The sequence below is a fragment of the Mizuhopecten yessoensis genome, unplaced genomic scaffold (assembly GCF_002113885.1).
Source record: "Mizuhopecten yessoensis strain PY_sf001 unplaced genomic scaffold, ASM211388v2 scaffold11183, whole genome shotgun sequence".
Lineage (NCBI taxonomy): Eukaryota > Metazoa > Mollusca > Bivalvia > Pectinida > Pectinidae > Mizuhopecten > Mizuhopecten yessoensis.
In genome coordinates this window covers 407238-424995 of record NW_018408921.1, presented here as the reverse complement: position 1 = coordinate 424995, position 17758 = coordinate 407238, and the positions used below count along the sequence as shown (strand labels likewise).

Here is a 17758-nt window from a genome sequence, read left to right as displayed (position 1 = left end):
GTATTTACCCTGACCATAAGAGGTCTAATGGTCATGTACAATTGTTGCGTGTGGCTTAAAACTAAGAGGTCTGATGGGCCTGTATATAGGTCCATATTTGCCCTAACCATTAAAGGTCTAATGGTTCTGTACAAGTTCTGTTTGTGGCTAAAACTAAGGGGTCTGATTATCCTGTAGTGTAAGAATCCTCTCTGTAGCCAAAAATAAATAAAAAGTGGTGCGATAATTCCTTTTAAGTTCTCTGTGGCCAAATATTCAAAGTCATTTGTTCCTGGTGGAGTTTTTGTATGACTGGAAAAGTAAGGGGTCTAATGGTCCTGTCAGTGTAGGAGTTGTTTATGGCTCAATTGTAATAGGTTTGATGGTCCTGTAAGGTAGGTTTTGTTTATTGCTCAATTGTAAGAGGTCTAATGGTCCTGTAGCGTAGGTGATGTTTATGGCTCAATTGTAAGAGGTCTGATGGATTGTAGAAGACCCCTCTATGGCTGAAATTTAGTAAGAGGTCTGATAGTTTCATGAGAGTCTAAATTGATATATCAAGCCAAAATTTTAAGAGGTCTAATGGACCTAAGAAGGAGACATGCTTGGCCCAAAAAACACCCAAAAATTATAAAACTGTATACGTCAAGTTTTAGATAAAAAAAAACAACACTAAAAGGTCTAATAGTCCTGTAGAACCATGTGGTCGAAATGTAATTAAGCGGTCATATAGTCCATCAAAACTTCAGTTATTTGTTCAACCTGAAGAAGTCTGATGGACTAAAGGCTAAATAGGAGCACTGTGCCTATAAACAAAAGTTATCTACATATATACCGTTCACAGTTATCTGCTGTTGCCAATATGTTCTAAGTAATACAGTCAACATTATGCAATACAGGACTCAGCAGTGTTGGAAAGGTGAGATGATTCTGTGACCCATAAACAGATCCAGTGAATCATTACTATAGACTTGGCATGCGTTGACTGCAAGATTTAAAAATATGGTTGCAGACCCCCCAAAAATATATCATAGTACTTGAAAGTAAGATATAATTTTTGGGAACTTGGCAACGACTTGGTAACCATCCATCAAACTCGTTATAAATCTTACATCCACTAGATTGTTACCAGTGACTGTCAGTACTGTTGAAAATCTTATCAGTGTATTGAATCATTCAAATGTAAATCAAATTGTACTTCTCTGTGGTAATGTACACAATCTACCCAAGGCTACTTTTGATAGTTCTAAAACAGTAAAAACTTCAAACATAAAAACTTCAAAATAAAAACTTCAAACATAAACTTGACATTTCTGTCCTGATTCAAGAGTTTTAATGCTTTTCGATATTTTATAAATCTATAAAGTTTTGCCTATTTACGTCCATTTCAATTCGGAGTAGTCTAGTTATACATTAAGTCATTATGACATGATGTTATTTGATGAAACTTTTATGCTGTTAAATTTTCATCAGACTAAAGAATGGCTGAGGCATGCTTCTGTCAGCCAATCAGAGTTTGCCAGGCAACAAGGGGATGTGGTGGCCGAGTTATTAAGCGTCTGACCGTCTACAATCACTAGCCCTCCACCAGGCTGGGTCATGGGTTTGAGGCAGTTGCCAGGTACTGGCTGCATTAGTCAAGTGTTTTTTCTCCAGATTCTCCGGTTTTCCTTCATCACCAAAACCTGGCTTATCTGTAAATGACCATACAGCTCCTTATTGAGGACATAAAGCAATAACAAAGCAAGCCAGTGAATCAAATCTATTGACTGGCATGGTAAATCTGCATGGTTGGCTGTCGATCAGTGTCAAAGTCAGCCAGTCCGAGTGTGTGCCAGTTACTTAAGAGTTAAATTTAATACCAAATAGTCTATATAAATTATAATTAGTCATTTTTGACTGTTTCTGGCTTCAGGGGTGAAACAGTCAAAACTGTTTTCCCGGTCAGGAGTCCTGTTACCAGGCGCAAATTTGATGCACATAAATCGACCCTTGCGAGCCCCATTTAAGCGTTTGGGTGACCACAACTCAGTGTTATTTACATGCAGCATGTGTTAACTTATATGTATTTGGTAATAAAACAATTGTTTCATGGCTATTTGGGGAACAGTCAAAACTATCATCCCCAGGTAGGGGAACTGTTTGCCCGAGGCCGCTGATGTTACCGGACTCCATATATAAAAATGTTTAAACAATTTGGACGGTTGTCTTAGTAAAAAAACGATAAACTGCAGCCGGGTCCGCAGTTTTAAAGGTAAAGCATTTCCTGCACCACATGCCCACCACCATGATGTTTCGTGTCAAACACAGGAAGGTATGAAAATCACAAATGATTTATATATCCTTGTCCCAGATAATGGCACTGTGATTTTTCATATAAACTGTAGTCTCCCCTTAATATTGTCTTGGATATAGTTACTGATATATATATACAAATATTACAGTTCCCTCAGGACGGTTTTGTTGACCGAGTACTTCAGTCGGTTAGAGTGACAATATAACAACCTGAAGTCTGGGGTTCAAATCCCGGTCTGCTCCTGCTTAAATTCTTACACTCAGAACACTACTGTTGATTATATTTTGTTAATTTCACTTTTATTATTTTTCATAAAAGTCCCACAATTAAGGTATGGTTTTCTTTTCAGAAATGATTTATCAAAGCTTATATAGTCATGCTAGAAAGAACCCTATGAGTTAGTAATTATAACAAGTTCCAGTCTTTGACAGTGGTACGGGGATCCTTGATACTGTCTTTTCCCTGTGCTGAAAGTCGGGTTTGAGGGCTAGCTCCTATTTGTCTAATGATTGAACGTCCCTAAGACATTGCTGACAGAGTAAATATTTTAAAGCTGAATACTTAAGAACGGGTGTGTTGTCTTATGGCAGTGACTAATGGCACCTCGGGTAGAAAAGGGGCTTGAGTCGTAGGAGTACGTATAACCATTGTGATTTTATCAAATAACCTTTTGTTGGACATTTAATATTACCAAACATTTGTTTTGTAAATTGAAAAAAAATCCAGTTATTCATGCACATAGCTGTGCAAACAGTAGATTGCCTCACTGTTTGGGAGAGAGGCTGCCAATTTCTCACCTGCAAAATTTGACATTTGATATAGGTCTACAGAATTCTTTAGTATATATACAATGTATATCTTGTTCTTTTGCTTAAATTTAATTACGTCATTGTAATCAGAACTAAGAATAGTTTTTTTGTAACTTATAATTGCATTTAACTATATATCACTTTGTAAAATAGGAGACTTTGCTAGTTTAATAAGAGATTAAAGATTTTATGGTGCATATTTTCTCTCCCTTAAATATTATCATAGGTTGGCTTAGACTATGCTTACAGAACAGAAAGTTTGCACTGTCTTTAAAAGTGGACCAAACGTTTTTGTTAACTGTAACAAGCCTGAGCTTTCAATTGTACTGGAATAAAGTTACCATTATTCCCTGTGATACACTGTGTGTTTATGTATACCACCGACTTTACTAATAATGAGTGTATTCAGGTCTAGTCAAAGTCTTGTTCCCTTTATTGGCAAAATGACAAAGTGTGAGGCATGTTTTGTCACCCATGTTCACAGTTCCTTTGTTATTGACGCATAGGAAATATTGATTTGAAAATCCACAGACTTTCCAAGACGCAAAAAGGATTTTCTATGCAAACCTTAAAGAAACTTTTTTTCAAAATATTCAGACGTTTCGATTCGTCCTCTTAGCTGTACAACGGCTCCATCAATATGGTGATGTTTATGCCCTTGGGACCCTGTCCTCCTGTCCCTAAAGAGATTGTAGAATATTTTTCTATGAAAATATGCCATCATTACCAGAAAAATAACACATACTTGTCCATGCTCAAGGTATTTTAGTTTGAGGGTCCAAATATGATTTAAATACCCATTGTTTGTTTGTTTTTTTGCGTCCTATTAACAACTATGGTCATCTAAGGACATGCCTGGTTTAAGTGGTGGAGGAAAGCCGGAGTACCCGGAGAAAAGCACCAACCTGTGGCCAGTACCTGAAGTCTGCCCTATATGTAGGCCTTAAACCTGTGACCCCAGTGATAAGGGCTATAGTGATCGTAGACAGTCAGACGCCCAAGTCAAAAAGTAGTTCTGGTAGCCATTTGTTTTGTTGACATTTCCTACTGTGCTACATATCATTTGAATAATTTAAAAAAAATATATATACATATATATAAATCATATTGACATACCTACCATTAAACAAAAATATAAAAAAAATCATGTTGTGTGTTGAATAATGGAGACCTTTGTCCTTGTACATACAATAATGTATAATAGAACTCAAAAATATTTTATATATGTTAAATATATCACTCAATTTATTATAAGGGCGAGTGACAATGTATTCTGTAGCATACATTATAATGGTAGTTAAATGATTTAAACTATTATTACTATTTTAATGGATTTAAACGAGACTCTAGATAAAATGTGAATCATTCATTAAACCTTTATAAATCAAAATTCATTCCTGTACAATTTCAAAGTATTAAATAAGAAATTCCGGAATTATTCTACATGAATTCATTAAAGATCAATACAATTCAAAGACAAGGTTCTGTGGACAAATATCTAAGCAGTTCGGCAATGCTTTTGAATGCCATATGGAGGGACCAACACTCTCAACAGAAACATTTAAATTCTAAAACCCCAGTGTCATGCATCCCTATCTAGTTTTAGCAGTCCTGTGGTGATAGCTGCTATAATTGATAAATAATTATAACAGCATTTTAAAGTAATTTTTCTCACGAAGAGATATGTGACGATTAGGATGGTGACACTATCTTGATGCTGTGCCCTGCATGTTGATACTCTATGGTGAGGATACATTATTTAAGGGGGCGTTGGACCTTTAAGGGCTTGCTCCTCCACCCAGTGCCAGTCCCCATCAATACATATATAATTACATTTACATATCCATTTGGAGTATATGTTTATGTGGCTATAAAAAAGGATATTTTAAATTTGCTCAGGAATTAGAATATTTTGAAAGCTTTAAAAAACATGTTGGTACAATGTTTCAGTATACGATATACCTGGGCATACTTTGTAGGTAAAATTCAGTAGGTTAATATTTTATTGCAAAGGATTTTAAAGGTAGGGCGTCCAAACACTATAGTGTTGAATCTCCATTGAAGAAGAGTTCCAGTTTAATTTGGCATTTTCTGACTTGAAGTTGCATGCCCATTTAAATTGATTGCATAGAGCTATATAAATTGTACGAAGGAAACAGTAATTTCCTTTTTCACAAACAAATCTCTGCTACATAGATATTGATCTCTGGGCCTCAAGATTTTAAAGCAGAAAGCTTTATATCCACCACGCTACCACTCAGCAGCCTACCAGTCATGACATTTACTATATCGAAATGTTTTTACTGCATAAAAAGGCCTGAAATCTTTATTGTGTTTGTATGAATGTAAAGAAATCAACAGAATTTGAACAGGAAAAATATTTCTCAATGCCTGCTGAGGGGACAGTGGATAGCGTACTTGCCTTTCTCACCAAGGGTTTGATTCCCACGATCTGACTAGAAAGGTTATTGGGTCACCTGCCCGTCCATGGGGTTTTTCTTCTGCTTATTCCGGTTTCCTCTTCCTCCCACAATAACCCCCNTGACAAATGTAAGTTGAAATAACTTGTTTCATAATTGTTGTAAAAACAGTCATTTAGTTATATCTTTCTCATTGCCTACAAATAGACATCTGAGACATCTGAGTGTATCTTTTCACCTGCCCAGGTGTGGTACAATATCGATAAGTTATTTGTATTGCCTTGTTCTTCAGTATTGACGTGATGTCATGTCGTGTAATTTTATCTCGACACTTCAAGACAGCTGATCATGAGAACACTTAGCTTGTTGTTGAAAGTATTGGTTTTCTGTGGCACTGCCACACTGGTAGTAGATGGCATGGGATGATATTGATTCTGTGTACAAATGTAGAAATTATTGTTCACCTGTTGATGAGGATTAAAAATAACCCCATTATAGATACATAGCAGCTATTTATAGTGAGGTAGTTTTGTTGGTATAATTATAAGGTACTGCACATTTTATCCAATGCCAACACTCCTTATTTTGGAGGGAGACTCACAATTTTGGACCTCAAAATTGAACATGTTCTACCTGTACATTTGCTAACAAAAATATTCTAAAGTTGAAGGATTTCGTCAGGAAGAACAACTCAAAAGATGCAATATTAGATTTTTTTTTTTTTTCGTACAGGGTATATCTCATATCTCATACTCATGTTTTATTTGTTTTTAAATTTCAGCAAGCGTAGAATCTCCCCTATAGAAATTTCAAAAGGTTGGTATAACTGTGGTAGAAATACCTCAAATTCAAATTCTTAAATACATGATTCTCTAATTTTAATTTAGATATTTTTGTTCATCAAAAAAAATGCAATTCCAAACTAAAACTAGTGTTGAAAGATTATACATTTCACTATCAGACCATAAATTATGTTTAATTTCAACATTATATAGGTAAATATATATATTATATAAATTTGAGTTAACGAAATCAGGTTAATTTTGCATCATGTCTGATAGTGATATCGTATCAAGGTAATTTCTCCTGCTAGGTGACTTTGGAATGTCACGAATAGGATTTAAATGTCAGGATTAAGATGCCTGAAACGTCTGTAAATTATAAATCCAGATATAAAGGTTGTATATACTGGAATGTTGTATGTGGAGCCCGGTCACATTATAGGATATTATGGCCTTAACTTCCAGCTGGTTTTAATGTCCAGCCTGTTTGAGCGTGAAACTGAAGGGACATTGATTTCACCTCGTAAGTTATTGATAATAAAGTACAGATTTGCTTTGCTCCAGATCATGTTTGTGTAAAAATAATCATACACATGCACTTGCCTACATTTGAAATTTTTCTTCCAAGAGAAATTGCACGGCAAAACCAGAAAGTACTTTGAAGTCTTCACACCAAAATAGTATAGTACTAAATGCCTTAGTTTAATGCCATGAGTTATAATTGAATCTGAGGAAACAAAATTCTCTATTTCATTATGGTTAAGCCATGCATTGATAGAGAGTTGACTATAATTTAGTCTGCTGGAAAGACTTAAATTGTATTATAGCCACGATCAAATTCCTGTTTGTCATGGTGCATTTGGACATATGTGAAATGCTGGAGATGACTGTTCTATTCATTTAACAAGTAATGATGTATATAAACTTTATTTAGTTAACAACAATTATGAAACAAGTTATTTCAACTTAAATTAATCCCTCTTGTTGGCCCGGATGTTAGCGTGCGGAGGGTCTTAAAATGGGAGGAAACTGGAGTACCAAAGAAAACCAATGTGGTCAGGTAGGTGACCCTATACCTTTTCATGTCCGCTCGGGTAATCAAACCCTGGCCGCCTTTGTGAAAGACAAGTGTGTTATGCACTGCACCACCCGACCACCCTTGAGTAATATAATGGTGAATCTTTACCTGCCTTTTCATCTTCAATGGTCATTTAACAGTCTTCCTACTTCATACACCTGCAGCAATTGTCAAATATATGATTTTTAAGTAGAAGGAGCAGAAAACATTTCTAAATGACAAAATGACACATATAATGTACTAGTTGCTCTTGGAATTATTTACATCTGTTTAGTTGATATCGGGCAAAATGTTTTGACATGTAAATTACATTCAGCTGTCTCCTGGTCAAAATCGTGCCCTTGCCAATTTACCTACAACAGTTATTGACGTCTGTCCTCACAAACCTGTGCCGTTACTAAATGTTACGCCATTTTTAGTATCTGGGTTTATCTTCTGTTAAGACAATAATTAAGTTAATAACTACACTTTATCTGAATTGGCAGCCATTTCAAATAAACTTTCTATTTTGCAGAAGATTTTATTTTCTATTAAGTCTATAATTATATCAATAAAGTGATGAAATAATCTTTTAAGATTTTTGGGAAATTTACAATGTCCAATAAGTTCAAGTTAGTGTAGTTTACATGTATATGTAGTACATAAAATATTAAAAGTATGTGAGGTCATTTAATTATAGTTCATTTTAATTTGAAAGGTCATGATGTTTATTTAATTTCTAATGGAAACTGATATTGTAAGACAGAAAGCACTGTGAATAAACATCCATATTTTACTGGATGTAATACATTGTATCCTGATATGAATACTTTTATCAGTCTACAATAGGAATGATGACTAGGTTGTCAATGGCTAAATAAAACAATAAAAAAAAACCAATACAATCAGAATGGTTTGTTCAAATGTTCGCCTTTGGTTTGAAACAAGAGATGACCTATGGTATAACAAGATCACAAGGAGCTGTCAATGTTGACCTATAGTATAATAAGATCACATCGACCTGTCAATGTTGACCTTTAGTATAATAAGATCACAATGACCTGTGATGTTGACCTTTAGTATAATAAGATCACAATGACCTGTCAATGTTGACCTTTAGTATAATAAGATCACAATGACCTGTCAATGTTGACCTTTAGTATAATAAGATCACAACGACCTGTCAATGTTGACCTTTAGTATAATAAGATCACAACGACCTGTCATGTTGACCCTTGGTATAATAAGATCACAAGGACCTGTCAATGTTGACCTTTAGTATAATAAGATCACAACGACCTGTCAATGTTGACCTTTAGTATATTAAGATCACAACGACCTGTCATGTTGACCTTTAGTATAATAAGATCACAACGACCTGTCAATGTTGAACTTTAGTATATTAAGATCACAACGCCCTGTCATGTTGACCTATAGTATAATAAGATCACAATGCCCTGTCATGTTGACCCTTGGTATAATAAGATCACAAGGACCTGTCAATGTTGACCTTTAGTATAATAAGATCACAACGACCTGTCATGTTGACCTATAGTATAATAAGATCACAATGACCTGTCATGTTGACCCTTTGGTATAATAAGATCACAATGACCTGTCATGTTGACCCTTGGTATAATAAGATCACAAGGACCTATAGTATAAGATCACAATGACCTGTCATGTTGACCCTTGGTATAATAAGATCACAAGGACCTATAGTATAAGATCACAATGACCTGTCGTGTTGACCCTTGGTATAATAAGACCACAAGGACCTGTCAATGTTGACGTTTAGTATAATAAGATCACAAGGTCCTATAGTATAAGATCACAATGACCTGTCGTGTTGACCCTTGGTATAATAAGATCACAAGCACCTATAGTATAAGATCACAATGACCTGTCGTGTTGACCCTTGGTATAATAAGACCACAAGGACCTATAGTATAATAAGATCACAACGACATGTCAATGTTGACCTTTAGAATAATAAGATAACAATGACCTGTCAATGTTGACCTTTAGCATAATAAGATCACAATGACCTGTCACTGTTGACATTTAGTATAATAAGATCACAACGCCCTGTCATGTTGACCTATAGTATAATAAGATCAGAATGACCTGTGATGTTGACCTTTAGTATAATAAACTCACAATGACCTGTCAATGTTGCCCTTTAGTATAATAAGATCAGAAGGACCTGTCATGTTGATCTTTGGTATAATAAGATCACAACGCCCTGTCAATGTTGACCTTTAGTAAAATAAGACCACAATGACCTGTCAATGTTGACGTTTAGTATAATAAGATCACAAGGTCCTATAGTATAAGATCACAATGACCTGTCGTGTTGACCCTTGGTATAATAAGATCACAAGCACCTATAGTATAAGATCACAATGTCCTGTCATGTTGACCTTTATTATAATAAGATCACAACGACCCGTCAATGTTGACCTTTAGTATAATGAGATCACAATGACCTGTCAATGTTGCCCTTTAGTATAATAAGATCAGAAGGACCTGTCATGTTGATCTTTGGTATAAAAAGATCACAAGGACCTGTCAATGGTGACCTTTAGTATAATAAGATCACAGCGACCTGTCAATGTTGACCTTTATTATAATAAGATCACAACGACCTGCCAATGTTGACCTTTAGTATAATAGGATCACAACGACCTGTCAATGTTGACCCTTGGTATAATAAGACCACAAGGACCTATAGTATAATAAGATCACATTGACCTGTCAATGTTGACCTATAGTATAATAAGGTCAGAATGACCTGTGATGTTGACCTTTAGTATAATAAAATCACAATGACCTGTCAATGTTGATCTTTAGTATAATAAGACCACAATGACCTGTGATGTTGACCTTTAGTATAATAAACTCACAATGACCTGTCAATGTTGCCCTTTAGTATAATAAGATCACAATGCCCTGTCAATGTTGACCTTTAGTAAAATAAGACCACAATGACCTGTCAATGTTGACTTTTAGTATAATAAGATCACAACGCCCTGTCATGTTGACCTATAGTATAATAAGGTCAGAATGACCTGTGATGTTGACCTTTAGTATAATAAGGTCACAATGACCTGTCAATGTTGATCTTTAGTATAATAAGACCACAATGACCTGTCAATGTTGACCTAATAAGATCACAATGACCTGTCAATGTTGACCTTTAGTATAATAAGATCACAAGGAACTGTCATGTTGACCTTTAGTAAAATAAGATCACAAGGACCTGTCAATGTTGACCTTTAGTATAATAAGATCACAATGACCTGTGATGTTGACCTTTAGTATAATAAGATCACAATGACCTGTGATGTTGACCTTTAGTATAATAAAATCTGAATAACCTTTTATCATGAATCCTTTTGATAGAAAAGTTTTATCGCAAGACAACACTTTGAAACAGGTGTGTGACAATCTGTAGTGTTTTACAATCAATGTAACCTGATAGATGTGTACTAAAGTACACTAGACAATTGCAAGTTGTACAGGTAGTAAATGTAAATCGGTACACCTGTAAGGTAACAGTGACAGGTAAATAAACTTTGGATGTATTAAATGTCTGAATAAGTAAACAGTTGCATATATCAAAACTATTATGAAATTACAAGAGAAATACCTGTATTGGTTGATTTGCATTTTGTCTTTTGAGGGGTTGAAGAAGGATATATGGATTGATGTGTCATTATTTTCGTTACCGTTTCGTTGCATCAAATTTATGTGTTGTACATGATATTTTATACAATATGATAAGGAGAAAATGTGAAAATTATCTTATTTTTGATTCTTTTGTATTACAGATCATCACAAATGGATGTTGAGGATTCATTGACACAGGATTCAACTCTCTAGGTATGACACCAAGCAACATGGAGTATGGCTGATTTAATGGAATAAGATATATACTTAAGGCATCTTCAAAATGTCTACCGCCATACATACTGAGGATGGTAGAGGCCCCTTTTCCCATCTTCATCGGAAAGGTCTGCGGGATAGGACTCATTTTCCTTCTGGAAATAAGGATACTGTCCGGAATAATAAGTACAGTGCTTCATCCAACAACAGGAACAACCGCCATCTTGATCGTCAAGGGAAAGGAAAGCCTACCAGCCAGGTCAGACGGACATTAGCATTTGACACCGATGATGAAAATGATGAAGATTACGACTTATACAAGGGAGGTTTAGATTTCACAGACAAAATCGCAGCTTTCCGAGCGCTTATCAAGCCGATGAAAGATCCTGTGTCAATTTTAAAATCCAAACGTGATCTTGACCAACTCAAAGATGAAAGAATGTCAAAAAGGAATTCAAATACTTTCACTGTGGATATCAAAAAAGATACTGAGTTGAGGGTTTCTAAGAATGAGGATGACACTGCGAGGGCCAAACGGTCACTGCTGGGTCGTAAAGTAGACAAGGAATTGTCACGCATGTCCTTCATCAATTACCAGGCCCATGTACACATGATGGAGAATGGCCAAGGACAGCCCACAAAGGTAGGCCAACATACACCTCGACATGACACGCAAAATAGTGTCAACAAAAACGCGTCTGTATCAAAAATTCTAGACGAGTATTTGGAACTCCATGATCAAAAGAAACGATGCCAAAATTTCTCGGAAGGATTGGAAAGTGTTGTTAATGGCGAAGATAGCAGAAACACGAAACCGTCGTCAAGGAAACAAGACAGACACGCAAACAATCACAATTTTGATGATGTTGAATTAAAGGTAAAAAATAAACGTAGAATTAGTCAGTCTAATTTTGATATGGATCTGATACAAAGTGGAAGTCAGGTTGATCACTGTGATAGTAAGTGGAAGTCTAGTCAGATAGCTCAGACAAATCTTTCAATAGGAAGTGACCCGCTTAGTGACGTGGGATCATTGCTAAACAAAGATGGCGGACATAAGGGGTTAAAGACAGTTCAGAGTAATGTCCCTCATTATCATCCGTCTTGGTCCTCACACGATAAGGAGTCAGGTCAAAGGTCACCAGGTCCAGCATCTCCACATCGAAAATTGAGTCCACGAGTGCCAAAAACAGATTCCAATGCCGAAAATTTTGATTATCATTATAATGTCAAAAATAAGTTTGGATCTGGTCCAGAAGAAGAGACAAAATATCAAACAAATACGTACAACTTTGCAGACCCTTTTAAAACAGGAAAGAGTGACAGAAAATGGGAGAGAACTCCAAGACAAAAAAAATCTACAGAAAAAGATTTTACTGACCTCCACGAAAGGTCAAAATCTGGTGGTCGCCATACTAAAAGTGATGGATTTAAAAATAAACGCTACCAACAAAAAAGTAGGTCACCGGGCAGGAATCATAAGTCAGATTTCTGGGATAATTTCATGTCAGATTCCTCTAAAGAAAATATACCTGATTCCGACGTTGAAAGTGATGACATGGAGGACAAACTACGAAAACAAAAACAAAAAGATCGCCGCCATCAAAATTCAGACTATATAACTCATGGAAATATACGTAATGAGAAAAATAGATGGAAAGATAAAAGTGAATTGGGAAATTCCCGAGAAAGAAACAATCGTAGGAAAAAGGACAAGCATGCAAATGATCATGATCACGGTGGACTTTCTGATGAAAGTCTACAGATAATACCGGAAAGGGATCTACCAGTTGGTCCAAAGGATCTGTCGACTCAGGTGTCCAAAATGGTCTCGAAACCAACTCCCAAAAAATACCAGGATGCCCTAGAATCAAGGTCAGTGTCGGCATTTGCTATCAGGATATCTGCTCAACTTAACCATGTATTTTTGTGTTCTCTCTTTAAGTATTTTACTTACTCTTTACTCTCTGTATTTTACACACACAAAATACCTGGTATTTTGACTTAAAAGTCTCGCACTAAGGTGCGATTGGGAAAAGTAACTGTTATACCCACCCTGCATTTGAATTCCCTATTAATAAATCATAAGTACGTGCTATATCATTTTAAAAATTCCATCATTTGGTGTCTGAATTAGCTATTAATGTTTTTGTTGGGTTACTCGCTGTTTGAACGAATAAATGCAATGTTTTTGTGGGAACCCTTTCACCACTGTAGACCATAATGAACTCATCCAGATCAATGCATGGTAGAGTTTACTAAAGTTACATAGGGGTGAAAGGGTTAAAATTATCGAACTGGATGATTATATCCATGAGAACAGAGAAAATATCAAGAACTTAACAAGTTGATTTTTTTTTCTTAATTCCCTAATTGGGGCATCCTAATTAGGGCAGTTACCATCTACAGGTCAAATCTCAAGAATCATACACAACATATTTATATATATGTACCTGAACTTAATTTCCCATGAATCATCCGTAGTCCTTAAGACCTGAGGAAACATTTGACGTATTTAAAGCAAATATCGCAAAAAAGGGGATATTCCTGGATACAGGTATATTTTGTGTAATAAGGTACATTTGAATGAATTAAATCTGTACGTCCTGTGTCTAAGTAAGATAAGTTTATAAGTTTATACATTACAGGGTGTCTGACACCAGTCTATCTGGGTCGGTGTGGTCCTCCGGTAGCCAGTCCAGTGTAATACAGGCGGCGGAACTCATAAAGCGACTCTATAGTGCAGATGCTAACACACGAGAGGAACTTATACTGAAGGTAATACAATGTGGTCTACAGTGGTGAAAGAGTTAATTATACAAAGGATTAAGGTCATCATCTAGCTTCAAGCTAGAGGGAATTTCCCTTTAGCTCAGTGGTAGAGCGTCCGACTAGGAAGTATGGGATCGAGGGTTTGATCCCCGGTGGAAGCACACTATTCTCTTTTTGTAACAAACGGTGTCTGTGGCCCTTCCAGTGGTGACAGGGAGTTAGAACCTGGGTTGTGGTGTTCGAGGGCGAACACATTTAAAAAGGGGGGAGTAGTGTGGCAGGTTTAAATTGTACATAGGATTAAGGTCATCATCTAACTTCAAGCTAGAGGGAATTTTCCTGTAGGTCACTGGTAGAGTGTGCGACTAGGAATATGGAGATGGAAGGTTCGATCCCCGGTGGAAGCACACTATTCTCTTTCCTGTTACATAAGGATATACTATTGCTACAGCACTTGTGAAAATGTCAAAATATTCTTAATTTAATAGAATTGTTATTCATCTAGAAATCCTAGAGTATCCTCTGGTCATTTTATTACTGTAAAATGTATAACAACAAATTAAGCAGACATCAATGACAAAAGGTTAAAGGTGACCTCTCATCAGTGTAAGTACATTCTTTTTACAAACCAATGATTGATCTTCATAATTTTTCTGTTCGAAACCCCATCCCAATTAAGAGTTTCTTTATAGTTATTATTTGAAAGAAAAAACAGAAAATTAATATAAAGCTTACATTTTAGCATGAAACATAATGATTTTTTTATTTTACATTGCAGGCTCGTTTCTTCCGACGCTGGTTGAAGCTTGTCCGTCGTAACCACAAGGGTTTCCGTGTGAACCACACTGCAGAACAGGAAGGTAGTTCTGTATCAAACTTTCCCAAATCTTCCAGTCACAAAGACTCGGTATATCAGACCAGGTCTCAAAAGTATGTAGACTCACCTGTAGTGGAGAATGTCAAACTTCACCCCACCCAAAAGTCTGCCGGTCTGTACACCCCCGTGACTCACCCCACAAAGCACTTCCACAGCACCCCACGTGATGGTCACCTGACAGGAAAGGGAGGTTGTCAAGTTCAAAATAGGGAGGACGTGGCTGTAGATGACAACAATGATACAAAGTTCAAGGTCATTGAGGACAAAGTTACATGTAAGGCTGATTTTGACATAGATACAGACAATCACAATCTTGCTCATACACGTCTGCTTCATATAGAAAATTTCCTTGAAGATGCCTTACAAGAATTTAAGAAAAATTCAGCAGACAACAGATTGCTAAATGGGGTTGTCAATGGAAAATCTAGACAAAATATCAAGGAAAGTGGTTCAGAATTGGAAGAAAAGCTACATCCAAGCGTTGCGGCACAGCAAAATTCTGATAGGGATACAGTAAATATAAAAATTGCTGATCCTCATAGGAACAATTCTGTGAGTAGCAAAGAAGGCAAAGCCAAAAAGAAGAAAAGGAATAACTCCTTGGATAGACTTTTGAAGTCTGATGATCAGTCAGTTAAGACTGGCAAGGACAAACAGAAAGATTTCCGTGATCAAAGACAGAACAATGGCGTTGTGGATCTACATGTCAACGGCAGTGCCCCAGTCAATAGTGGGGAGAACGGGCTTAGTAACAGTCAACCCTCCAGCCTTATCGGGCAACATCTCGGGGGCAAATTCATCAAAATACAGAAAAAGAAACGAGATTCAACAACTTCACTTCCTGTACAGGTACCGACCCCAATAGACAGTGATCAACAACTACTGGACACAGCTAACTACGGCGTCTGTCTGCAGAGGTAAATTTAAACATTCACAGTGTCTTCACCCAGGAAATGTCTGTTTGAAGCCTTTACTTATAGCTAAATAATGATTCATTAAAGTAGAGAGTCCCTGAGTGCTCTGTTGTATCTCCAACAAAACAAAGTTCTAATTTGTTTGGCATTTTTCTGAGTTCAGGAGTCGCTTGCCGATTTACTACTAAGAAATATATAACAAAGAAAGAAGTGTATGTCACCTATAATTGTAGTAGGCTAGTACAAAATATTAGCTGTCTTCCTACCGACTCAACTAGGGAGAATTTCTCTTTAGCTCATTTGGTATAGCATAAAGACCAGTAAACCAGAGTCCCAGGTTCGAGTCCTACAGGAGAAAAAATAATGACCTTTTGATACATGTATTAACATGCCTCATGTATTATAATATCCTTTTTCAAAAACACATCTTGGCTTTGATCCTCAAACCACATAGATATAAAGCAGGTAGCTTATCTTCTTCGCTACGGTATGATATATAGAAATAATTTTAAAAACTGGTTCAGTTAAAATTCATCATCATATGGAAATATTCTAATAACTTGTGAGGTAATGATTATTATAAATGCCTCAGTTAAAAAAAAACAGTTTCTTGATACTTTCAAATGAAAAATGCACTTTTAAAACTGCAATAATTCATAATAAAGAAATCAGAAGGGAACTTTTTCATATCTACTTCTTATTAAGACATATCGTTTTGCAAACACATAGGGCTGAGATCTTTCTCCGAGATCGCCTCCTGAAGATCTACTTTAAAATGTGGAAAAATCGGGCCATGGCAAAGCTCAAGGAAAGCAGAGCTGGGGCACTCCACCGATACCATTCACTGCGAAAGGGTATGAAGGCGTTCTCTTGGGCCATCAGTCGGTCACGTATTCAAGTGGACATCCTCCAGTCCCGAATGACTTGCATTGTCCTGGCTGCCCGCTTCACACATGTAAGTTAAATACCCTGTCGTAGAAATGAACCTTCAAGCGATTTGGAATTCAGATTCAGACTAATCAAGAAAATTAACAGGATTTTTAAAATATTTAGCAATCATTGTTTATTTTTCAGTTTTGACCATTGTGTTTATAGAAATAAATCAAAAGCCTGAAAACAACTTACTATATACATCTCCATATTTGACCTTACCTATAATATAATTAGCTGCTTTATTTGAAACAATTGCTTGATGTCAAACACTTGGGAAATATGTGGTTGTCACGCTATATAACTAAAAAGTAATAAAATATTTAAGATTTAAAAGTAGCTCTTTCATTGAATTCATAATTCAGAATTCATAATATTGTATGTGCTATTCCGTCTTTGCGTATTGCAGAGTTATCTTCTCTTATGAGCAGGTATTGATTGCTACATGATTGGTTTGTGTGATGGCAAATTAAGTTGTTTTCTCAAAAATTTATGACATTACTCTCACAAACCAAAGACAGAATTTATCAATTAGTTAGTTGTTGAATTGAAATTCATGATCTTTTGGCCTTACATGTAATGTCAGAAATGGTAGAAATTGCTACTTAACTAGTTTAAAGTGATGTCCATCTTATCAGTTCAACTATCAAAATTGACATCAGTAAGTACTAGAAGCATGGCTTGTTTTCTAAATCACAATGTGACAATACCTTTACTGTATTTGCCAGAAGGAGTCTAAACAGTCTTTGTAGATACCTACATTAAAGGGAGATAACTGGAATTGACTTTTAACATTTGATTAGTTAAAGGAAATATGCGAGAATTGGGAATATGTCAATTTCACTTGAAATATACCCATGGCCTGTGTATCTGTCAATGAGCCCATGCCTGGTAATAAGCACACCCATACCTAGTGCAGTTCAGTAAAAATACTATCTAATTGTCTTGAAATCCCACCTCTCATCTTTGAGTAAGACATAATATATTTTGGCCCCTTGCAGGATAAATATTGTAAATCTAATGAAAGAGGCTTT

The 17758-nt window shown here is 36.0% G+C and overlaps 1 protein-coding gene across 1 annotated transcript in view; it reads left to right on the top strand.

Annotated features, from left to right (window-relative positions):
* The window catches only part of LOC110440470, a 52859-nt gene that overhangs the window by 6723 nt on the left and 28378 nt on the right, over positions 1-17758 (top strand). Inside the window, exons 2-5 of the mRNA XM_021483574.1 lie at positions 11177-13106; positions 13880-14009; positions 14782-15797; positions 16524-16749. Of these exons, the coding sequence (XP_021339249.1) occupies positions 11299-13106; positions 13880-14009; positions 14782-15797; positions 16524-16749 (3180 nt within the window). The 5' untranslated portion in view covers positions 11177-11298. The remainder of the gene's footprint in view (positions 1-11176; positions 13107-13879; positions 14010-14781; positions 15798-16523; positions 16750-17758) is intronic.